At 38.6% G+C, this 26,024-nt stretch overlaps 3 protein-coding genes across 5 annotated transcripts in view; all 3 read right to left on the reverse strand.

Moving 5' to 3' along the window:
- The window catches only part of LOC125271747 (NACHT, LRR and PYD domains-containing protein 12-like), a 1,137,836-nt gene that overhangs the window by 321,940 nt on the left and 789,872 nt on the right, over window positions 1–26,024 (reverse strand). The window lies entirely within an intron of this gene.
- On the reverse strand, window positions 1,927–24,109 carry LOC125271793 (oocyte zinc finger protein XlCOF6-like). The gene is made up of 4 exons (XM_048196054.1): window positions 23,971–24,109; window positions 16,280–17,682; window positions 6,472–6,478; window positions 1,927–3,417 (listed from the first exon to the last, which is right to left on the reverse strand). The coding sequence occupies exons 1-4, from the start codon at window positions 24,065–24,067 to the stop codon at window positions 2,249–2,251; spliced, it is 2,676 nt and encodes an 891-aa protein (XP_048052011.1). The 5' UTR covers window positions 24,068–24,109; the 3' UTR covers window positions 1,927–2,248.
- Window positions 5,816–26,024, reverse strand: part of LOC125271500 (zinc finger protein 585A-like) — a 39,853-nt gene continuing 19,644 nt past the window's right edge. The window contains exons 4-10 of the mRNA XM_048195539.1: window positions 23,971–25,768; window positions 14,892–15,024; window positions 10,613–10,853; window positions 7,839–8,270; window positions 7,278–7,337; window positions 6,472–7,171; window positions 5,816–6,370 (exon numbers count right to left, since the gene is read on the reverse strand). Coding sequence (XP_048051496.1) covers window positions 25,643–25,768 — 126 coding nt within the window. The 3' untranslated portion in view covers window positions 5,816–6,370; window positions 6,472–7,171; window positions 7,278–7,337; ... (2 more) ...; window positions 14,892–15,024; window positions 23,971–25,642. The remainder of the gene's footprint in view (window positions 6,371–6,471; window positions 7,172–7,277; window positions 7,338–7,838; window positions 8,271–10,612; window positions 10,854–14,891; window positions 15,025–23,970; window positions 25,769–26,024) is intronic.

Below are 26,024 nucleotides of genomic sequence, written 5' to 3' on the forward strand. Positions count from 1 at the left end.
GCAGGTGATGAGTGCTGCTGGGGAGATGACGAGGGAAGTGAGTGCAGGTGTTGAGAAAGGAGGATCTTGGGAAATGGAGTTCAGGAAATGAGGGAACTGTGACAGTATCTCCCCCTCCCGGGAGGCGCGGCCTCGCGCCGTAGATGGAACAACCGGGGAGGGGGGGTGGGCACCCTGGAGACCTCACGCCGGTGGAGGGAGAGGAGCGGACAGGAGCGGAGGTGTCCAGGACGGGTCCATGGGTCCAGGCAGCCATGGCGGGTCAGAGGCCGTGGGCGGCCATGGCGGGTCAGAGGCCGTGGGGGGCCATGGATGGTCAGAGGCCGTGGGCGGCCATGGAGGGTCAGAGGCCGTGGGCGGCCATGGAGGGTCAGAGGCCGTGGGCGGCCATGGCTGGTCAGAGGCCGTAGCAGGCCATGGTGGGTCAGGAGCTGTAGCAGGCCATGGCGACGTCAGAACCCCGGCCAGGAGTTCCCCACACACGGGTACATGGGCCCCCCCCCCCCCCCCCCCCCCCCCCCCCCCAAAAAATTTTCTTGGGGAAATCCCTGGTGGTAAGAAGGGACCTGTGGGCTGGAACTAGAAGGCGGGCTGGAGCGGATTTGTGGCTCGTGGGCTGCAGGAGCAGAGTGAGTCCATTATAAAGGGAGTGCTGATGAGGAAGTCCAGGTGCAGGTGATGAGTGCTGCTGGGGAGATGACGAGGGAAGTGAGTGCAGGTGTTGAGACAGGAGGATCTTGGGAAATGGAGTCCAGGAAACGAGGGAACTGTGACACACACCTTCTTGAGTTGGTTATGTCTTAAGTGAACGTAAACAGTTGAGAAAGAAAACGTGTGTAACAGTATATTGGATACATGCAGCTTTTAAAGTTACAGCAGCCTAATATAGGCCTACCTGCTGCTTAATGTTAATCTAACAACAAAGCACAAAAAGAAAATCACTCACTGTTCTTGATTGAATAACTTTTATAACTTTAAAGGCAGGGTAGGTGATTTGCTTCAAAAACCTTTTTTTATGTTGGTTGAAAGTCTTTTCACATCCCGATAACAATCACTAAGTTAAGTGCTCTTAATGTATTTATATTGTCTGTGGAAGGTGTAGGAACATTGAACGTTCATCCAATGAAATCCCTTGGTCCGGATGTCCTACCTGCCTGTCAACTGTTTTTATATACCCTCACGCACCCTGTTCGCACAGACATCACACGTCATCGGCGTGTTTCATGCTATGCAGAGTTAAAACTGACGCCAGTCACAAACACCGCAACCAAAACAGCAGCCATGTTTTACAGTTCCTACCGAATCAAAACAACAAGCTTTTGTTGAGTTTACGCGATACTACCATAATTTGGAAGAGATGGAAACCCGTCACGTTATACTTGGAGGAGTTTCAATGGCAACACTATCAATGCCAAAATGAATCTGCAGCAGTCAGGTGATTCAAGTCACTGCCCTTTCAGTTGTTTACATTCATTATTATTGTAATATTATGTACTTTGAGACATAAGGTAGTTTAAAGATGTCCCTCATGGCGCTTTTGTTTGCTCCCTGCTGTGCACTCCCTGCTGGAGGCACTCTGAAGGGAGGGTGCGATCTTACGCTTCAAAGCTTGCTCGCTATTGCTTGCCTCTTCGAAAATGTCCTACCCTATCTTTAATAAAGATCAATCTATATTTGAATTATACAGTGAAGACTATGCAGTGTTATTTTACATTTGATTATTCAGTTTCTGTACCTGAAAACTACTGTTGAGAAAAGCAATGTTAAAAATGACAAATGCAATGATGAAAATGCAGGTATTGGTACTCCTTGCCGCTGTCGCCTTTGGCTTGCTTAGTTGGGGACACTTGACATTTGACTTGACATTTGATATTTAACAGTGCTTTGATCTGCCTGCATTGACACTATTCTTGAAGAGCTGCTGTGCAGCCAAAATAATGTACCAGTTATCATTGTAAAGCTGCTTTGACACAATCTACATTGTAAAAAGCGCTATATAAATAAAGGTGTCTGACTGACTCGGTATCGGCGAGTACCAAAAATCAAAGTCTCAGTATCGGACTCCTTTAGGAAAAAGTGGTATCGGTGCATCCCTGTTTGTTATTACAATATGAGTGTTGATAATGTTGCAGAGGGTCTCTCACAAATACTTGCATGTTAATTCTAGGAGTGTTAACCAGACTAATTTTTCCCATTAATGTTTTATCAGACAAGCCTCCTAATCACATAAAAAGATCAAGCTTGTATTTCATGTTGAAACTCTTTCCACACTCACAGCATTTCCATTCTCTCTAGTGTGAATTCTCATGTGTCTCTCAAGATTTTGTTTCACTGTGAAACTCTTTCCACACTGAGAGCAGGAGAAAGGCTTCACTCCAGTGTGAATCCTCATGTGTCTCTCTAGCTTTTGTTTCATGTTAAAACTCATTCCACACTGAGAGCAGGTGAAAGGCTTCTCTTCGGTGTGAAGTATCATGTGACATTTAAGGTGGTTTTGTTGTGTGAAACTCTTTCCACATTGAGGGCAGGTGAAAGGCTTCTCTCCAGTGTGAATTCTCATGTGAATATTAAGTTTTTTTTTCTCTGTGAAACTCTTTCCACACTCAGAGCAGGTGAAAGGCTTCTCTCCAGTATGAATTCTCATGTGACTGTCAAGGTTTTGTTTCACTGTGAATCTCTTTCCACACTGAGAGCAGGTGAAAGGCTTCTCTCCATTGTGAATTCTCACATGAATATCAAGGCTTTGCTTCATTGTGTAACTCTTTCCACACTGAGAGCAGGTGAACGGTTTCTCTCCAGTGTGAATTCTCATGTGACATTTAAGGTTCTGTTTTTCTGTGAAACTCTTTCCACACTGTGAGCAGGTAAAAGGCTTCTCTCCAGTGTGAATTTTAATGTGACACTCAAGGTTTTGTTTCACTGTGAAACTCTTTCCACATTGAGAGCAGACGAAAGGCTTTTCTCCAGTGTGATTTCTCATGTGAATATCAAGGTTTTGTTTCATGTTGAAACTCTTTCCACATTGAGAGCAGGTGAAAGGCTTCTGTCCAGTGTGAATTCTCATGTGAATATTACGTTTTTTATCCTCTGTGAAACTCTTTCCACACTCAGAGCAGGTGAAAGGCTTCTCTCCAGTGTGAACTCTCGTGTGAAAATTCAGGGTAGTTTTCGCTGTGAAACTCTTTCCACACAGAGAGCAGGTGAAAGGCTTCTCTCCAGTGTGAATTCTCATGTGACTCTCAAGGCTTTGTTTCACTGTGAAACTCTTTCCACACTGGGAACAGGTGAAAGGCTTCTCTCCAGTGTGGGTTTTCATGTGTCTCTCAATGCTTTGTTTAAATGTGAAACTCTTTCCACACTGCGGGCAGGTGAACGGCTTTTCTCCAGTGTGAATTCTCATGTGCTTTTCAAGGCTTGCTTGCTTGGTGAAACACATCCCACATTGATAGCAAGTGATATAATCTTCTTTCAGATCTTTCAGACCTACAATAAGCATTAAAAATCAAAGTCAAAACTCAATTCAAGGACATTAAAGCCAAAGTTATAAATCTGCACCCAATTCATTTGCAACAGACGTCATTGTTTTAACTTTGACATACTAAAGGTTGAATCTTTCATTCTTGAATTGTTGCTATTAAATCAGTCCCTCCAAGATTTTGCGATTCTAGACTTAATGGCACCGGTGCTACTGCCCTCAAATGTTATTCTGGAGTCCTGCAATGGTTCACAAGAACAGAAAAGTAATAACAATGTTATAAGAATGTTGTCTGTGGTATATTTTAACTGAAAACAACAAGAAATGCCACAAATATTGCCGAAAACATATGAGGAAAGCCGCAGCAAATTCAGTCATTTTAGGCTGCAAAAATGAGAAAAAAGTCCCGTGAAATCCTGGAGGGATTTAAATGGTAAGACTTATACAAGATTATTATCTTTTAGATGCACTTTGCTATAGCCCTTTCCTCTATTAGGCAAGATTTTGGAAAAAACTTTTTTGTTTAATGTCCACCTGAGTTTTTATAGATCACAGATTTTTGTGATCATCATCTATTTTTTTGTGTATATTATTATTAAACATATATGGGTAAATGATGACAGAATTTTTATTTTTGGGTGAACTGTACCTTTAATTATTTTTTTTATTAATATGGAAATTGGATTTTTTTTTTTTTTTTTAAATGATACTCTAAATAGGAAATTAAAACTGCCAGTAGGTAGCAGTATATGTCTGAATGAGTAAGTCATTGAGTCATTGGCTGCATTTGAAACCACATCCGGACATCATTCGCCATGTTGACGTTATCACAAGTGCAACAACTTAAAAGACTTAAAACTTAAAAGTGACGGGTTTAATTAATCTTATCTGTAAATATCTTGATACTGATGAAACTTGCTCATTTTGTGGTCTTGTTGAAGAAACAGCTTCCCATTTTTTTTCTGATTGTAGTAAATTTTGGGTTGATTTAAGTTAACCCCAAAAATAACATTTTTAACCCTACTAATGTGACCCACAGTTTTATCCTTAATGATATTATTTTATCACGAAAACCCAAAATCGTTACCTCTTGAATGTTAATTTCTTTATTTTAAATGCAAAATTAAGAAAAATTTCATCCACAAGCAAAAGTGCCTTAAAGGTGGTACAGGGGATGTTTTCGTCGACTGAGTTTTTGAAATGAGCGCATGCGGAAGAACAATCCCCCTCCTTCACAGCTCATTTCAAGTGAACGCCTCCCAAAACTCGTGCACGAGTGTTTGTTTGCCACCGGCATTCGCTGTGTTATTAAGCCGGGCACACATTTTACGACTAGCTAAAACATTCTGACTATGCTCAACATACAGTGATTGTTTTCTGCGACTGAAGCAGATTTATATACTTTCACATGGAATTTGAACACCGACTGTAATCGCAGACTAAACGCAACTGGCTCTGACTGGACGCGTTTGAGCGCAATCAGTCATAAGTATCAATTTACATTCATAATCGGCCTTACAATCGTTACGCCGCGCACACACTTAGTGGATTCATTATGTCGGACTCACCGCAGGTGATTCATAATCTGCAGTTGTTACTCCTGTCTCCTGACAAAAACATTGCATGCAGCGCCTGTAGAGTGTGGAAAGTTACTAGAGCGCGCAGCCGCGCGTCTCTCACAAGGAACGTCATGGCAGTGATTGACAAGCCAGAGGGCCAATCCGCGCACGTCTCTCACAATGGCAGTGATTGACAAGCCAGAGGGCCAATCGTTTACGTGATGATCGCGTAAACGATTGGCTGATGTATTTAAGGCCCTACCTCGTGCACAGGTGATGTATATTAATAATATTCCTTTCAGTGCACCTAATAAATAGTCTTTTATCACTTAGTAAAGACAGTTTCAAGTAATATTGCAAAAAGGTATTAAACAAAACATCCTCTTTACCACCTTTAAATCTCCTTTATATTTTCCTCTTGTTGAATGTAACTCTTGTTTCATCCCTTAGGCTTATGAATAAAAAATGCATTTGTTTATGCATTATGATGAATTATTCAAAGATATTTAACCTTGCCGTTGTCCTTTTTTTGTGTATATAATCTCATACTATGATGTACTCAAACCCATGATATTTGTTTTTTTTTGTCATCATGATTGTTCATTGTTAAAGATACAACCATGGTATCTTTGATCTGATCTGATCAGTTATAAGTTCTGCAATAAAAAAAAAGATATGAGCGACAGGTGGACCAACACCTCATGCCATCAGTAACTCACCAACCCTTCCTAGTGTGGTTTTCCTCAGCGTTTGCAATGTCTGCACAAAGGAGACGTTGGGACACTGTTTGAAGATCTTTATTCAAAATCAAAGATCAAATCTTTATTCAAACTTATTGTTCTAACAATCATGTATTTACAGGTGGTGAACCCCACATCCTACTGCCATCTCAACACAGCTGTGCCAATTCTGCAGCTTTATTTTGATGAAGCAGCTGACCACCTTGCCCACCTTCGTCTGTCTTTGCCATCCATCATGTCCCTCATTGCTGCAGTCAGATTGGAATCTGACGTGCAATCATGCAGGCTTGTTTCGACAGCAAGCACTCCCGTGTGCGAAGCATCATAGAGCGAGCCTTTGGCATCCTGAAAACATGCTGGTGCTCTATTTTCTTCATGGCCAGAGTGGAGCCATGCCTTTTTGCCTGAGGTTGTTGCGTGCTGCGCTGTGCTTCACAATCTGGCTCTCCTCAATGGGGACATCGCTGATCCAGAGGATGAGGAAGACCATAATGACGCCCCTTGAACCCCACAACCTTGAAGCAGGAGTGGGAGAAGATGGCTGCTGCTGCTGTATCTGCTCCAAACATTTGAGTGCCTGCTCTCCATGAGCATACCTGTAAAACATTTAAACAGATTAAAATGTTTTACAATTCATGTCAGCATTCTATTTCTTGCCAAATTTCATTTCATATTTTTACAATTGTAGCTTTATTACTTGTGTGCTGTTGTGGGCTAAACCACTGAACTGGTAAGCAGAAAGTTGCTGCTTCGTTCTCCGCAGCCATCAACACCAGTGTGTCCTTGAGCAAGACACTTTACTCCAGGATGATCCAAGGTGATCGTCCCTGTAACAAGTGCACTGTAAGTCACTATGTATAAAAGCTTCTGCCAAATGCATAAATAAATGTGATTTTTGTAAATCAATTTTTGTAAGTGTCACAAGCACAAACGCTCAATAAAGCTGCTTATTTCTTAATTTATTTCTTCAAGGTACTGCTATATTATGAATGCATAAACATATCATTTCATAAAATAACTATTTGGGGGCTTAAAGGGTGAGTTCACCCAAACATATAAATTCAGTCATTATTTACTCGCCTTCAAGCTGTTCAATCCCTGTGTTTTTTTGTATTTGTTTTTTTCTTTTGTTTGGCTCTGGGCTCACTGAGGATGAAGAGACCACAGCAACATCCAGGCCAGATGAGGCAATAAGGTGGAGTGATGGAGGGTCTCATCCATGGCTCTACACCATTTCCAATAAAATTTTTATTTGAAAGTGAACTAATCCTTTAACAGCACAATGGCATTTGACTTCTATATTAGAAGTAACAAAATGATTTTACTTCAGGTTTTCCCTTTTTTTTCACAAATGCCGCCATCGCCTTCCTTGCAGGTCCGGCTCCACCACAAAAGTTCTGCAGCAAATGCACAGAAATCAAGAATCAGAAAAGTGCTGTAATAGCTCTGTTTGAAGTTACAATAATTAAAATGAACCACATTTGTTGTTTCTGTTATACTCACTCAAACCCTTCCTTCATCAGCCTCTCTCCACTGGATAAACACACGTGTGCTCATCAGTCCCTGTAACATCCAGACAAGATTCAAGTTTCCTCTGTGATTTATGTGCTCAATACTACATTTAAATGTTGAGGTAGTTGATGATGTGTTAACTCACTTTATATCCAACACAAATGTATCTAATGTAAGCAGTGTTGATAACAGTGAATTCTACATAAAAGCAAGTGCATACATCACTCAGATGTGTATTTCATGTTGTGATGTGCTCATCTGCAATATTTATTGAAGATTTTCCTGTCAAATGTTAAATAGACATTTAAGATGTATATGGTTTAAGATGTATATGGTTTAGAATGTGTTTAAATCCACTTTGGAGACGTGCGTGTGCTTACTGGAGCTCCCCAGTTAGCTACACATAATAAAATTTGTTTTTACAGCAAAATCACAACTATACTATACTGTCTAGCATCTTTACACCTTCAACAATTTAACAGAATACTCTACAGTAGCTCAACAAATGTGATTTTAACACAAGGAACCATGTTTTTGGTTTGTAATACTCACATTCGCTGGTCTCCGCCAGGTTAGCTAATGATGTATCCTTTCCCGTGGCCTCCTGGGAAGGCAGGGATATAAAAGTATCCGATGATGAGTGCTTCAGAATCTGGGCGGGAGCAGTAGACCATCCGGGGATTTCTCACCTACTCTTTAATGAGTACTGGAGGGTTCAAACATACTACTCTTTTCTCGCACTGTTTTCTCCTACTATATAGTAGGTAGGTAGGCATATTCGAACGCAACATTAGTATACGCAAGTCCGAATCTCGCGAGAATTAGTCCAAAGCCCCGGTAATTCTCACCTATATGAATACTAAGGTTTTGGACATAATATTCATTCGCCTACTGCTTTTTGCCTACTATATAGTAGAGAAGTATGTGGTTTCGAACACAGCCTTACTTCCCAGGACTTCCACAAGATGGATGAAAATGCTGATGCTGTAAAAGGAGGGCAGACGTGACAACACATGACAAAATTAAAACACATTTATTCTTTTGTGGCGCTTAAAAAAAAAAAAATTGGCGCCTATTTTTTTATTTATTTTTTTACTTATAGGAGCCAATGGCACCTTAATTAATTTATTTTTTATTTTTTTTATTTTTTTCTCTGGAGCCCTGCAACACCATGTCCCTTTAGTGGCTCCATAAGATTGAACCACTGTAGTCACATGAATTATTTTAACAATATCTTTACTACCTTTCTGGACCTTGACATTTGTTATGACATTGCTGTGTACAGGGAGGTCAGAAGCTCTCAGGTTTCATCAAAAATATCTTAATGTGTGTTCCGAAGATGAACGAAGGTCTTACGGGTTTGGAATAACATAAGCGTGAGTAATAAATGACAGAAATTTCATTTTTGGGTGAACTAACCCTTTCAGGCCATTTCACACCTACAACCATAACTATAAGAGCTATATTAGTGTCACACCAATGCATGACACCATTCTGTTTATTATGCGCACTAGTGATGTGTGGATCGTTATATCAAAGTAATAAAATATAACATTCCAATTAACTGCAGGTGGATGAGATAAATCATTACAATGTGTTGATTTTCATAAAGACACAGAACTCTCATTTCACAGTAAAATGCGATGTGATCAACGTGTCTGTTCAGAAAATTTGGACTAAACCCTTCAAATTCATATGGATTAGTTTTATGATCTCTTTTGAAGTGTCAAAGCGGTAGTTGCGTAGACTGTCAATGGAGATTTCATTCAAAATATTTACATTTTGTTTTCCAAAAATGAACGAAAGTCTTACAAGTGAGGGTGAGTAAATAATGACTGAATTTTCTTTTTTGGGTGAACTAACCATTGAACACAAGAACATACAGTAATATCAGTCTACTTTATCCAGATATTTTAACCAAGTCCATAAATTAATTTGAAGAACCAAATTAGCCAGAGATCAATTATCACTATTTGAAGATCTGGCATCTGTCAAATTGTATTTAGTGAGATTACAAAGAACAGACCCCAGATTTAAACTCAGGCATTGTGCATGCTTAGATATTTTAAGACTGCTTTGAAAAGTAGACCATTACCTGATTTCCCATATTTTCATTCTATGGTTATTTTACTACACAATTACTGAATCGTCTCGGTTATTAAATCATATAAACATTTTATCCATCTAAAAATCACTTTTTCTATGGCTATTGGCTTCTTTGGTTTCAATTTTAGTCAACTAATGTTGACAAAAAAAAAAAAATCCCTAACTATTGCACACATCTGTACAAAGGCCGCTACTGCATCTGAACTTCCAGGCTCATTCACACCAAGAACGATACTATAATGATAAAGATATTGTTCTAAATATAAAAGAATAGCAGAACGAGTCCATATAACGATATAGCTATAACGATAGCGCTATAGAGGAAAGATATCGTTAGGATCACTTTCAGAACTATTTATTTCCAGCTGTTGAATGATAAAACACTGACAGCCAACCAGAATCCATTCTAATTTAAGGGCTCGCGAATTTAAAATGGCAGACGTTAATCGCCGAGATCCAGAAAAAAAAACCACCACTGTTTGACAAGACAAACCGCCTTTTCAAGGGTAAGAAAATGGATATATTGGGAAAAAAAAACCTAGGAATAAATGGTACTATCGACAGAGATAAGATCGTGCCGGGCTAGCAAACGGTGTAACATAAAATTACCCCGGGTAAGTTATCCAGGGATAATTTCGGCATTGTCTTGCTTCCTTTGAAGTAGCAGTTAAAAACACTAGGTGATGTTTTTATTCCACTATACATCAGCTTAATTCACTGTTAGATTATCCCCCGGTTTCACAAACAAGGCTTAAGCTAGTCCCAGACTAAAATGCATGTTTGAACTGTTTCAACTGAAAGAAACTTGCTCTGAGAAATCTCAAAATATGTCAGTGCAATTGTTTTGTCTCAAGATGCACATCAGTAATATGTTTTTCACGTTTATAAAAGTTACTTAAATGCCCTAATTGAACTAAGGCCTAATCCTGGTTTAGTCTAAGCCCTGTCTGTGAAACCGGGCCTGCACTAGCTAGATTCACTTGAAACATAGCATGCTGAGGACATCTGCTGGTTACAGCCGTGTAAATGCAACAAGAACCCCCAATAGCTTAGAATAAACAGACCGTTATCGGTGGTGTGGATGCAAATAACGTTATAGATATCTTTATAGTTATCGTTCTTGATGTGAACTGGCCTTTAGGCATAAATCATTTGACGCACGTATCTTTTTATTAGGTTACGTGAATTTAACCAGAATCAGTCAGAAATAACAAACTTACACGGTCTTTCATTCATCCGTTCTTGCCTCGGTGATGACTGGCATGTTTTAATCATCACATCTGGTGTTGTCTGGTTATCTTCATGCTGCTCCATCTTTATCTCCAGTAAATGCTCGATCCAGTTTATTTTGCAGATCGCTCCATCAGTCAGTTCTTCCGCTTCTTCTTTCGGGATCAACAGCAGCTTGCATCCAGAGGCGTTGCACTACTGCCATCTTCTGGGTTTATTTTCCTGTAATATCTATAACATCATATAAAAAACTACATCATCTGCTTTGTTCATTCACAACACTTTCCATAGCCATTCTTTATTCCTGTCTCTGTTAATCCCATTTTTCTTTCCAATCCCAATTCTTTTTAATTATGTTTTCCTCTGTTCTCAGTTTCTAAAACCTGACAGTAATCAGGTTGTTTTTATAGTTTAGATGAATACTTCCTTGTAAAAAACATCACTTTGGTTATCTCTACAGAAAATTTAAAACTCAATTAATTGCCTCTAATATTATATGTATTTGGATATATCACACAGTACATCATATGCTTTTCCAAGCAAAAAAATACTGCTACTTTCTATTTATTTCATCTTCCAGACCCAAAGTGTTTTTGTTTTGTTTTTTGAGAGATTGCAGCATTACACTTTTAAATGCAAGCACTGGGTTTCCACTTACTAAAATATCTAACGCTGCAAATGTAAAAAAAAATAACTGTACTGTATTATTTCTTTAAATGAAAGCAATAAACAATCAACTCACACTGTCTTTCTGTTTCCTAGAGGTTCAGTGAGCAGAAGACCCGTAGGATTTTGTATTCTTTTTAACATTTGGTGACAGATTTCTGATAATTTCAGTAGTTGTTATTGCCATCTTCTCTCTCTTATGAAAGTTATTTAAACCTTTTGTCATGCTAACTCGTCTGCAACCAAGATGCAGATGCTGGAGAAGAGCAAGAGGCAGGAAATGAAGTGAAATGAAAAGAGCACTGCTTACTGAACATCCTTAGCTATTTGTGTTCTAAACAGAAATGTACATGTTCTTATAACAAGCAAAAACAATGTTCTGTTTGTTATCCGTGCCTTGTAGGGACAATAGTTATTGCACAACATAATATAGAATAAATTAGTATTGGGATGACTTTTTTCAATGGGAACACCTTTGTTAAACTGAGCATTTTGTTCATATACATTTTAATGCTGCTTCACATGATTTACCTAATTTTGCTCCAAACTTAAAATTTCCATTATATGTTCATATAATGTAAAATATTAAAATTTAGTTATTATAAAGATAGAAATATGCACCTGGTATGTTTTTTTTTTAATTGTAAATAAAATAAAATATGTATAACACTTTTTTACTAAGAAAACAAAACCAGACCAAACTGTGAAACTGTTTAAGTGTTAAAATAACATAATCTGTGCATTTGAATAAAGCATTCAAAAACATCACGATGGTATCAAAATACAACCAGGCCAAATATTCTATTGAATGTTCTTTGATGACTCTTTTGAGTGCACATTCATAATAAGATTGAATAAACTAATTTTCTGACCAACATTTCCATGTATGGGTACAGCACCAAAACAAAGGAATAGTCTTTCCATTAGGAATTGACAGAAAGAGTTGTAAGTAATAAGTCATTGATGTAAATTACTGGCAAAATGGGCTTTCAATAAAACTTGGCTGTCTATGCTGTAGAAAGGCAAAACATATGAAATCGGTGCTACATAGAGAAAACAGAGAAAAAAGGCTGTTGTCTTCCCTTTTGCCAAATAGGTCAAGTAGGGCTTGCTGCAGCCTGCGGTGGACATCCAACTCTGCCCACATCCAAGTGTGATGCCAGAAACTACGCCCGTGCCCAATACTTCACCTTGTGACTACCCATAGATATGTATAATGTATCTATGGTGACTGTAGCGAATTTAGCTCAGAGGTGAAATATATAATTAATCTTAACAGATTATAATATGGTCTAGATCAGCTTGCAGAATTAGTTTCAGTTTTAGAATTTATTTCAAAGAGACTGGTTGGTTTGTCCAAACTTCTTATCAACTCATAAGGAAGATTATTCTTCTGGCCAAAAAGAATGATACTCCTGTTCTAGTAATAACAGTACAAAAGCATGTAGCGAAAATCAAAACGTTAAAATGACCTGATTTATGAGCAGCAACAGAGACAATCAAGCGTGAATATAATCGATTTTAATAAATGAAACTTCAAATACATACAACTAAATCAAAGTGTCAGATTAGTACAGTTTTTACCCCAAAGTATAGTAAAAAAATTATATAATGCATTTTATCGTAACATGATATATATCATCAATTAAGGCATAAAGAGAGGATCGTTTCAAGACCAAATACAATAGGGTGGGAAGACATTAAAAGAGTGGCACATTCTCACATATGGTTATAAGCATTTAATCTTATCCTAAAATAACTAAAAATCATAACTAGGCTAATTATAACACAAGGACATGCATACACACAGGAATACATCATAACATTCTGGGATAGTTTAATTATGAGTTAAATGCAGAGAATGTCAGTATGTGTGTGTGTATTGGGTGTTTTCACAATGTGCCTGTGGCCACATGAACCTTTGTGCCAAGAATGGGGTCGATCTAGGAGATCTTTGAAGTCACCTAGGAACCTGAAGAAGTTTCTACTTAGCATTTGCCGAGGCAACTTAAGTGACAACGGACCCGTAAAAGTCAGACTGGCCAGAGCCCAGGCCATGATTTAATTGACCAGTTCAGAAGGGTAAAAGCTTTTCCAAAATCTTAAAGCATCATAAGTTAGTCCAGACGTTACATGTTTCCCCATCCCTGTATCGCTCCGGAAACCCGATTTGTTGTATGTAGGTTTCTGATTGAAAGGACTTTTGGGTATAAGGGTAGGTTTGGAGTGTGTTTCAGGCATAAGGGTTTTAGGAGGATTTCAGTGCGGACGTCTGGCAAGACAAATATAAGATGTAAATGATAAAGATTTAGGTGTGAGTGTTAAGTCTTCTCGATGCTAAAAGTTAATGAGGAAGTGTTTTTTTCCCCCCCAAACCACTTCACTTCACCCGCCCTGCAGCTAATTTCGTTGGTTAAGATTACAGTGACGGGTAGGGTTAAGGATCGGTGTTTGGTATAGGCAATAAGTACTGTGATTGACATGACCAATAAAATCTTAAGAATCGGCTGCAGGGTGCTATGGTCCTGGCTTCTGATGTAACACTTGGATGTAGGCCGGGTTGGATGTCCACCACAGGCTGCAGCGAGACGCTTCTCAAATACATAGAAAAACTTTAACACCCATAACGCACTGTGCATGTTGCCGTCCAAGGCCACTCCCACCAGTCGCTTACCGGAGTCAAATACCGCCTTGCTTTAGTAGGAAATACTTCTTAGCAAACTTTTAGTCACATTGGTGTTGACTTCCCGGATGGAAGATTTCTAAACGTTTGGCGGGAGTGAGTTACTTTCGGTTTCCAGTGAAGGATACAGTGTGTTGTAGGCAGTGTGTGAATCGATTCCCCATGTGTGAATCATATGTGATTCGATTCCCCCCCACCCCTACTTTACAATAACTGTTCTGTTAATAACCCTCTGTCTATCTGACTGTCCGTGGGTGGGCTCACTGACAACGTCCACCTCAATTCTTGTTGCATCTTCCTCAGAGCCAGATGCCATAACATGCCCTTAGTCAGATCAGTAGAAACTGCAGAGTGGGCTTCCGGATCCGGTATGAGAGCTCTAGAGCTAATGGGTGAGGCGCGAGAAAGGGATATGCCTGCCTCGAAGTCCTCTGCTAACTCTATCTGCAGCCCCAACAATCGAAGTCACCTCAACAGCAGCAGGACTGGAACCGCGAGGCAAAGATGTCTAACTCCTAATCACCACAAAGAGAGCCAGGCAGGAGAGGAGCTTCCTCACTGTGAATGATTACAGTGGGTGCAGCCAGCTCCCTCGAGAGCAGACTGAGCATGCTCTACTCCCAAACAAATGACGATGTGTCCGATTTGCATGCAACAGTTGCTGCATGCTGCATCAGTTGTGGAGGCATGCTGTCATGGCTATGAAAGGATGCCTGCATAAAACGTCATCAGCTTATTTGTCTTCTGGATCATCAGATGCAGTGATCCAATCAATTCCTGATGGACAAAATCAAGTCCCGCCCTGCATTTTTTTTAGTTTATGAAGCTGTTTCACTTGGATATATATTACAATAGGGTGAAACAACACCAAGGTACAGATTGAATAATTTAATTCTTTGAATGGAAGTGAAACAACTCACACTGTCTTTATGTTTTGCAGCAGCTCAGTGAGAAGACCTGCAGGACTTTCTCTTCTTCCTCAAGTCTGGTGCCAGACATTTTAGAAGTTGTCATTGTCTCTTGCCAGTTACTCTCCATCAGCAAGATTTTTGTCTGAAATTCAAAATTATTCAAACATATTGTCAAGTTAACTCTTCTGTAGAAACGAGGCAGATGCAGGTGAAGAGCACGAGGTATGAAATCAAGTGTTAAGGAATTAGCAGTTTACTGAATAACCTTAGATATTTGTGTTGTCAAAGCTGTTTGTATCTAAAAAGAAATATACACATGTTCTTATAAAAAAGAAACATATACATGTTCTTATAAAAAAACAATGAGAATTTTCTGCTGAACAGTGTCTGTGGTCTTGAAGAGACTACTTATCTCAAGCATGTAGAGATGATAAAGTTTTTCTTTCCATCAGTTACAGTTTGCACAGATTAATGAAATGTACATGCTATTCTTTGTACAATATAAGGTTATACAGTATTAGAAACACATTTCATAAATGAAATCTATATACAAGGTAAAGGAATGTATAAAATATGTATAATAAGTGAAGTTCCTAAACGTAATTTCGAGAGGAGTGAACCAATCTAATCTTTCAATTAACTGCCGGAGCATATAAGCAGCCGTTCACCTTGCACCAGCATCAGCTGTTTTGGCATCCCTCCACCTCTTCAGCTTCACCAACATAATTTAGGCATTTTGCTACCATACTCATCTTCCAAGCGTTAGTAGTCCCACTGAGGGGTATATCTAAGCTCGAGTTGAAGCTGCTTCCTCGAGCCCCTCCACTGCGGACAGCAAGCCAAATACGTTTAACCTTAATTACAATAGCGACTGGCAGTGGATGGCACTGCTACTCAACTGACTCAATCTTCAAATGATTTACTGAGATTATGACTATGGTCAACTAATTGTAAAGTGTTAGCCAATGCATTTGATTTAGGTCTACTCCCATTGTATTAAATGTTTTATCTAGCTGAGGTTAAGCATCCCCCATTATAATGAACAATTGAAACAGTTGCTTGAGTAAGGATGTAAATGTGGCATCCCAACCAAATTGTCCCATTGGTCTCTTATCAGTTATGGCCTCCTAATCATATATAATATTGACTACATCAATCTCCTCTGATAGCTGGTTGGATTTCTGGTAAACTATGACTGCAGTCACTTCATTTTGATGGATGCTGCAAACAGGTGGAGGAGGAGATTCCCCAACTCTGTCGAAAGGCTTCTTTTCAGTGTGATTTTTCATGTGACGGTTAAGGTGTCCCATTTGCGTGAAGGTCTTCGCACAATGAGGGCAGTTGAAAGGCCTTTCACCAGTGTGATTTCTCATGTGTCTCTCAAGGCTTTGTTTTACTGTGAAACTCTTTCCACACAGAGAGCAGGTGAAAGGCTTCTCTCCAGTGTGAATTCTCATGTGTATCTCAAAGCTTTGTTTCACTGTGAAACTCTTTCCACATTCAGAACAGGTGAAAGGCTTCTGTCCAGTGTGATGCATCATGTGACTCTCAAGGCTTTGTTTCACTGTGAAACTTTTCCCACACTCGGAGCAGATGAAAGGCTTCACTCCACTGTGAACTCTCATGTGAATATCGAGGCCTTGTTTCACGGTGAAACTCTTTCCACACTCGAAGCAGCTGAAAGGCTTCGCTCCAATGTGAATTTTCATGTGTCTCTCAAGGTTGTTTTTCATTGAGAAACTCTTTCCACATTGAGGGCAGATGAAAGGCTTCTCTCCAGTGTGAATTCTCATATGATACTCAAGTTTTAGTTTTACATCAAAACCCTTTCCACATTGAGAGCAGATGAATGGCCTTTCACCATTGTGAAAGGTCATGTGACTGTCAAGGCTTTGTTTTACTGTGAATCTCTTTCCACATTGGGGGCAGGAGTAAGGTTTCTCTCCAGTGTGAATTCTCATGTGTTTCTCAAGGTTACTTTTCATTGCGAATCTGTTTCCACATTGAGGGCAGCTGAAAGGCTTCTCTCCAGTGTGAATTCTCATGTGATACTCAAGGTATCGTTTTATAGCGAAACTCTTTCCACACTGAGAGCAGGTGAATGGCTTTTCTCCAGTGTGAATGGTCATGTGACTGTCAAGACTTTGTTTCACTGTGAAACTCTTTCCACATTGGGGGCAGGTGAAAGGCTTCTCTCCAGTGTGACTTTTCAAGTGACATTCAAGGCTTTGTTTCAATCTGTAACTCTTTCCACATTGGGGGCAGGTGAAAGGCTTCTCTCCAGTGTGAATTCTCATGTGACTTTCAAGGCTTTGCTTCACTTTGTAACTCTTTCCACACTGAATGCAGGTGAAAGGCTTCTCTCCGGTGTGTGTTCTTATGTGACGCTTAAGGTGTTTTACTTGTGAGAAGCTCATCCCACACTGAAGACAGGTGAAAGGCTTCTCTCCAGTGTGAATTCTCATGTGAATTTTAAGGCTTTGTTTGGCTGTGAAACTCTTTTCACATTGAGGGCAGGTGAAAGGCTTCTCTCCAGTGTGGCTTGTCACATGATATTTAAGTTGTCCTTGTTGTGCGAAACTCTTTCCACACACAAAGCAGGAGAAAGGCTTTTCTCCAGTGTGAATTCTGATGTGAGCCTCAAGGCCTTGTTTTAATGTGAAACCCTTTCCACACTGAGGGCAAATAAAAGGCTTCACTCCAGTGTGACTCCTCATGTGCTGCTTAAAGCTTGCTTGCTTTGTGAAATGCATCCCACATTCATGGCAAGTGATATAATCTTCTTTCAGTGCATTCTGATCTAAAATAAAAGTAAAAAAAAAACTCAATTCAAGGAAAATAAACGATCTGCAACACAGCAAGGAAGTTTGGAACTGTGAGGAAGTTTTCACACTGGTATATAAACTTTCAACAACACCAGTATTACCAGTGAGGGAAGAGGGGGGATTCTGAATGTGTTTTTCACTTTATTTTTTTAATTTGCTAACGGTTGCTCTGTATATAGGCCTAATTGAAATCACTTTTGAATGCGTGCTCACTTTTCACTTTTGTATAGGGGGTGGCAGTACTGACTGCACATTTTACAAGATAAGATATTTGTCAATGACGCTCAGGATCTGTTGCGCACTAAATCCTCCGCCATCGTCCTGTCAGTCATCTCTCCTCACTAGTGAAATCTGACTCCTGCTGCACTGTGCAGTGTGTGCTGTATGGACAAAAGCAAACACTTTCAGTTTATAATTGTAGCATCCATTGTGCAACTGAACTAAATGGTTATTATTTCTATAAAACATCTAAACAACAGTGGAGGCGGAGCCACGGTGGCCAGGTAATGTAATCTGTGTACGGCCGAACACTGTGTAACACCGACTACCACAACAAGCCTAACGCCCTTTTCACACTGGATGGTTAAGCAATGTGGATGCAGCGCATAAGTTCTGCATGTGCAGAGCGGGAGCAGCTGAACCGCGGCTTGTGTAATGTAAATACAGACGAGTATTGTCCATTCTGTAACATTTTCTGGTGTTCTCCTCCACTGTCTGCCATGTTCTTTGATTTATAATGGGCAGCATACTTCCCCTCTGTCACACACACATATGATGATATGCCTCTAGTTTTAAACAGACTTGACTTGATTTTATGGTGAAATTTGTTATTTTTCATGTTAATCAGGTCAATTTTGATCAAGAACAATTGACTGTGGCTTTAATTCTGCTCTGCAACACGCTGCCTCTGTGTGCCCCGTGAATGCTCTAATCTGTTAACATAGGCACTGAAAAAAAAGCGCTGCTTACACTCTGTTTGTGCGTGCGGTGTGAAATCGGCCTAACTGACCCTTCGCAAAGACCCACCCCCCTTAGTTACTGATGCTTTGTCTGACAAGCCATGGCGGTTTCATGCCACACGCAGTGAAAAATACATTGCGGAGCAAAGAGGACACTGACAACACGTCAACAGACAAGACAGAGCAGGTTACTTATGATATTAAATAAAGTCCCAGCTTTCAAATTGTGTAATATTTTTTAAGAAATTTGAACAATAAAAAGTGGTTTGTGGCTCTTTAATGTGTCGTGACAGATTGTTGTAGCGCCTCAGCTAAAGCGGCTCATGAACCGATCATCTCTTCCTACTAGTTAATTTATAGCATTAAATAAACATCAATGAACATCAGAAGGTATGTTGTTTCAAATGTGGAAAGATGTTAATACACACCATTTTTCAAGTTCAAGTCCACCGAGGTTAATCTTCTAACTCCTGACTGCTTTGTCAGACAAAATGGCAGATTCGGCATTATTATTGGTTAGATAGCTTGTCGATCAAACTCCCGGTGAAGGGTCAATTTAAAAAAAAAATGTTTTACATACAAAAGGTTAAATCTGTCATTCTAATGTTCTTGCTATTAAATCTGATAAGACTTATACAAGGTTATTATCTTTTAGATGAACTTTGCAATAGGGTCATTCCATGTCAACTCAACCAGAGGTCCCCGGCTCAAATTTTTGATTTTGTTAATATTTTTTTCTGTAGAAAGACAAACATAAATAGTAATGAAAGCCAACATATTAAATCTCACACATGTATATTTACTGAGTAGTCCACTTTTTTGTAGAGGGGGGGTAAAAATTACAATTACAAGATTAGGAGCCAAATTATAGGGGTGTAAAATTACTTTAGAAAGATGGCAGAATCATTATTTTATTTTTACACAGAGATTGGTAGGTCTATTAGTAAATCTGTTGACTTTCGCAATCTTTGTTTCATTATATGCCAACAATGACAATACAAAAATGGCTAAAAGCACTTGTGTTTTTGCTGCAAGTTTGCATGCCTATAACTCAAGTAGTATTAAAGATATCTTAATATCCTTTTAGATTCGGGTTCTTAAACTTTCCTTTTGGTAACTGCATTTTAAAGGCCCTCGATGGTTCAGTCCCAGAGATATGGAGATCTTAATGTGGCTCTATGAGTAAATTGGTAAATTGTACATATTTTCAGTAGTCAAAAACCAAAAGTGGGTCACTTTGCATACAGCTGATACTTTTTTCTTTGAAAGAGTAATATCTGAAGAACAAGTAATGTTGAAACTAGAAATGTATCTCGTGTTTTTCTATCAAGTCAACTGCATAGAACATACCTGAGTGCCATAAATATTCCTTTACCAAATTTGCATGCCTGTAACTCTAAAAGTATTGCATTGTATATGCATAAAACATTATTCTGAGTAACAAAAATCCACTGAAAATGGTTAAAGGATTAGTCCACTTTCAAATAAAATTTTCCTGATAATTTACTCACCCCCATGTCATCCACGATGTTCATGTCTTTCTTTCTTCAGTCGAAAAGAAATTAAGGTTTTTGATGAAAACATTCCAGGATTATTCTCCTTATAGTGGACTTCAATGGCCTCCAGATGGCTGAAGGTCAAAATGACAGTTTCAGTACAGCTTCAAAGGGCTTTAAACGATACCAGAAGAATACGGGAGCATGTGCAAGGCGATCATTTGTGTTAATAAAGCATATACAGTTGTACTTTTTTCGAAAATGACCGATCGTTTCTCTAGATAAGACCCTTATTCCTCGTCTGGTATCGTTTAAAGCCCTTTGAAGCTGTACTGAAACTGTCATTTTGACCTTCAGCCATCTGGAGGCCATTGAAGTCCACTATAAGGAGAATAATCCTGGAATGTTTTCATCAAAAACCTTAATTTCTTTTCGACTGAAAAAAGAAAGACATGGACATCTTGGATGACATGGGGGTGAGTAAATTATCAGGAAAATTTTATTTGAAAGTGGACTATTCCTTGAAGTTGAAAAGCTCCCAAAAGTGTTTTTTAAGAATCTATATTTGAATCAGTTAGGGATATTTGGAAGAAGGGATTTTGTTTATTTTAACAGCTTCTGAGGCTACCAAGAGTTCAAATATGCAGTATCATAACTACACATTACCGCATTGACATCCCAGAATCAGTGTATCCATGATATATATATATATGACCATATAGGGCCTTAAAAATGAAGATTCCAAAAGAAAAGTTTCATAAGAACAAGAATCTAAAATGACATTAAGATATCTTTACCACTTCTTGAATTAAAGACATCTAAATTTTGGAAAAATGTTTGTTTTTGGTACTCATAGAGTTAAGTTTTATGCAATTCTTTTGATAGAGGGAAACGATGCATTTCTAGTCGAAACATTATTTACTCTTCACACATTCCTTTTTAAATGCAATAAATATCAGCTGTGCGCAAAGTCAACCACATTTGGTTTTTTCGATCACTGAAAATGGGTAAAATTCAACAATTTGTATGATTTAAATATGATTTCCTTTTAGTTGGTGCCCTAAGAAAAACTTTATTATCTACATATATAGTGTGGCGGTACTGTTCTCAGTTTTTGATTGCAGTGAAAATGAAGACTTCACTATCAATATTACTGTAATATTTTTACAGTATTCGTCTTGTTGCTAGGCTGATTGATAGTGGACTAATTTGTTGTTAAAGTCAATATATAGGGGAAAGATTATAAAAAAACCTAAAATGTCCTATTATTTATTTTGTGAGTACCTATAGATGTGTAATAAACAGCATAATATACTGTGTGGAGGGATGTAGTATCACCCTTAAAAGGTTAGTTCACCCAAAAATGAAATGTATGTCATTAAGTAGTACTTACCTTCATGTTGTTCCACACCTGACCTTCTTTCATCTTCAGAACACAAATTAAGATATTTTTGATTTTTTTTTTTTTATCCCCCGTAGAAAGCAACGTAATTACGTCATTCCATGTTTAAGTCCAAACGCCGGCTATGTATTGGCCGACGCTGTTCACATGAGCAGCGTGACGCTGACGCAGGAGCTGGCCAATACTGAGCCGGCACACGGAAGCGCTGCACTGTGCCTCAACTGCGTAAGAGAATGACAGGGGAGTTCAATAAAGTCGTTATTTTTGTTTTGTTTTTGTGCACTAATGTGTTCTCGAACCACTGTAGTCACATTGACTATTTTAACAATGTATTTACTACTTTTCTGGACCTTTAACGACAGTAATTCACTTTCTATGAATGATTAAAAAAACCTCTTGGATTTCATCAAAAATATCTTAATTTGTTTTCTAAAGATGAACAAAGGTCTTATGGGTTTAGGATGAAGGATGAGTACTTAAAGTCCCTGTGAACCGGAAGTTGAAAATGACTTTTCTCCAATGTTGTGACGTATTTCCAAGTGAAACAGAATATTGAATAGAGGGCAGAGTTTTACTTTAGCGCTCCTCCTCTCCATCCCTCGCTCATAGCAGACTAACGGTTGGAGGGAGTGGTTTAAGCGTTTTCAACCCAAGCCGTCAAACTGACGTCATCAGAGAAGGAACGCCATTCCAGACCGGAAGTAACTTTTCAGATTTTGATTAAAGGTGCCCTAGAATTTACCATGGCATAGTTAAATAACAAGAGTTCAGTACATGGAAAAGACATACAGTGAGTCTCAAACCCCATTGTTTCCTCCTTCTTATATAAATCTTATTTGTTTAAAAGACCTCCGAAGAACAGGCGAATCTCAACATAACACCGACTGTTACGTAACAGTCGGGGTGTACGCCCCAGTATTTGCATAATGCCAGCCCATGATGTTCCCAACATTATAAAAGGCATTAGACAAGGGCAGCCAGTTAACGTCTGGAGCTGCACACAGCTGAATCATCAGACTAGGTAAGCAAGCAAGAACAACAGCGAAAAATGGCAGATGGAGCAATAATAACTGACATGATCCATGATAGCATGATATTTTTACTGATATTTGTAAATTGTCTTTCTAAAAGTTTCGTTAACATGTTGCTAATGTACTGTTAAATGAGGTTAAAGTTACCATCGTTTCTTACTGTATTCACAGAGACATGAGCCGTCGCTATTTTCATTTTTTAAACACTTGCAGTCTGTATAATTCATAAACATAACTTCATTCTTTATAAATCTCTCCAACAGTGTAGCATTAGCCATTAGCCACGGAGGACAGCCTCAAATTCACTCAGAATAAAACTTTAACATCCAAATAATACTTTACTCACATAATTCGAAGCATGCATGCAGCATGCATGACGAACATCTTGTAAAGATCCATTTGAGGGTTATATTAGCTATGTGAACTTTGTAAATGCGCTGTAATATAGTCGACAGCTGGTGTGGCAGGGAGCACGTGATGTAAGGGGGCGGCGCCGAGTGTAAATCAGTGCATTGTTAATGATGCCCCAAAATAGGCAGTTAAAAAAATGAATTTAAAAAAATCTATGGGGTATTTTGAGCTGAAACTTCACAGACACATTCAGGAGACACCTTAGACTTATATTACATCTTGTGAAAGAACGTTCTTGGGCACCTTTAAAGGTTACTGCGACAAACAATTTTTTTCTGTGTAATAACTTGCATGGATTAATTGTTTACCACAAGACTAGTACTATGCACTAACACAGCAAATAGGGTCAATTTTGATTTCATGCCGACATTAATGACAGAAATTGTATTTTTGGATGAACTAACCTTTTAAGGCATTTATTTTGTGATAAAGACCAGCTGGCTAACATTATCATCAGATGGTTTAAGCACCATTGGGAAACATTCACGGCACAGAGAGAGAAAAAATACTACCATATCCATTTTAACCAAAATTCAGTACTTTTAAAAATTATGTCAAATACTTTAACTTCACATAATCACAAATTCATTGTGTTTATATTAAGCAAGCTATAGATAAAATTCAGCACTATGTCTATTACAATAAAAAATTATGCAGCTTGGAAAAAAAGACTGTCAAGAAGAATGTGTTTGCTTGCAAAGTTAAGTCGTTGTTTTAGTTTTTATTATTATTATTATTATTAAAAGGGATGAATTATCAAGTATCCAAGCGTTTTTTTGTGCTGCACTAGGGTTCTCTGGTTTAAGTAATCTAATTTGAAAAATATATAGTTACTCTGGCAAATCCCAAACTATTGTGGTCAGCTGAACATCTATTGGCTTTATTAGTCACAAACAATTAACGGAATTAACAGATTCATTGTTATCATATCTGAGTCTTTGTAACTGATAAATAACCAACTTACACTGTGTTATATCGTTCTGTTTAAGACTAGTCGACTGGCAGGTTTCCGTCTTGACATCTGGTGCCTGTGTGGTCTGGTTGTTTTCATGCTGCTCCATCTTTCCTGATCAAGTTTATTTCGCAGATAGCTCTCTATCAGTCTGTTTTGATTCACTATATTCTCTAATCGAGACTCTACATCCGAAGCTGGTTTGCTTTGAAATTACTGTAGCTTTAATGTAGTGATCGGCGCTTTAAAAACACTGCCTCATGAAGATCCGAAACGTAACCGTTTCTTTTGTTTGGAAATAGCAGGCTTGTTCAAGATGCATCGGCGCTGCGCAAACCGATCAGCGTATGACATCAAAGTAGCGCGAGAGCGATTCAAAAGCATAAGGAGTCGAATGCTCTCGCGGTACTTTGATGTCATACGCCGATCAGTCTGCGCAGCGCCGATGCACCTTGAACAAGCCTATTGATTCGGATCGCGAATCAAACTGGCCAGGTCACGTGATTTCAGCAACGAGGCTTCGTTACGTCATATATACTGGTTCACCTTTAGAGGGCGTTGATCCGATGAACCCATGGAAATGCCGATGTAAAATTTAAAGTAAAAAAATGACAAATACATTAGACACAGATGAGTTATTTTCAGAGACAGAGCCTTTTAGCTATAAAGTGAGCTGTATACCAAGCTATATACCATGAGAACAAAATCTATATTGTTCATGGCTATTATTTCTTATTATCACATATGCACCTAGTAACATATACATTTAAGAAAAATGTATGACTTTATTTCTGCATTGTGGAACACAAAGAAAGATAATTTGATGAATGTTTCAAATGATTTTGTCCATACAAAAAAAGTCACGTCAGAAACGCTTTTCATTCAGTACTGCTTTAATACATTGCCTGTTTGTACAAAAATAGTTCAACATAAGCTAATGCTATCAAATACCATAAAATTGTGTCTGTATATATTTTTAATACGTTTTATTTTGATAAACATGACACCATAGAACATTAATATTACACTACGAGTTTTTACAGTTATAAAAAGATTTTGTAAGCATTAGTGAAACTGAAGGTGTTCGAATAAACACAAAACACATCATTGTTATCATCTGAGAATCCGACCAATCGTGATGTATCTGTGTCATCATCAGAGCTTGTGCAGCCGCTCTGGAGAACCTGTTCAAAATAAACCAGACGGCTGCTCTTGAAGTAAAATTACTGTAAAAATATACACAGGGGGCTCACTGCTTGAGCCCCCTGCCCCTTTGATCGCGAAAGTGAAAGTGCTCTTTACGGTTGCAACACTGATTATGTTTTATGCAGCCTTTCATAGACATGCCAGCACGCCAGTGATTTCATGCGACTGATGTAGCCAATTGAATGATTTCACACATGCTTCAGACACTGGCTTAAGGTATTCCTATAGCGGCAGCAACTGATGCAGCATTGAGTTCCCTAAGAAAGGAAACTTCCCCTCCCTGCTGCAAATCTTATGATGCACCACACCAGCAATCCAATCAATTCCTTATAGACAAAATCAAGTCCTGTCCTACTTTTTATTTTTAGTTTAAGTTTCACTTGGATATATATATATCACAACAGGGTGAAACAACACCAAGGTACAGTTTGAATAATTAAATTCTTTTAATGAAAGTGATAAACAACTCACACTGTCTTTATGTTTTGCAGCAGCTCAGTGAGAAGACCTGCAGGACTTTCTCTTCTTCCTCAAGTCTGGTGCCAGACATTTTAGAAGTTGTCATTGTCTCTTGCCAGTTACTCTCCATCAGCAAGATTTTTGTCTGAAATTCAAAATTATTCAAACATATTGTCAAGTTAACTCTTCTGTAGAAACGAGGCAGATGCAGGTGAAGAGCACGAGGTATGAAATCAAGTGTTAAGGAATTAGCAGTTTACTGAATAACCTTAGATATTTGTGTTGTCAAAGCTCTGTTTGCATCTAAAGAGAAACATACACTGTACGTGTTCTTATTAAACATAACAGGATTTTTCTGCTGAACAGTGTCTGTGGTCTTGAAGAAACGACTTATCTCAAGC

Source organism: Megalobrama amblycephala, linkage group LG7 (assembly GCF_018812025.1).
Source record: "Megalobrama amblycephala isolate DHTTF-2021 linkage group LG7, ASM1881202v1, whole genome shotgun sequence".
Lineage (NCBI taxonomy): Eukaryota > Metazoa > Chordata > Actinopteri > Cypriniformes > Xenocyprididae > Megalobrama > Megalobrama amblycephala.

Excerpts from the sequence above, each read along its gene's own strand:
- LOC125271793 (XM_048196054.1), bottom strand. The coding sequence starts at position 24,067 with ATGGAGCAGCATGAAAACAACCAGACCACACAGGCACCAGATGTCAAG. Across the intron at positions 17,683-23,970 it reads ACAGAACGATATAACACAGT|ATCAGAATGCACTGAAAGAA; the intron begins GTAAGTTGGTTA and ends CTTTTATTTTAG.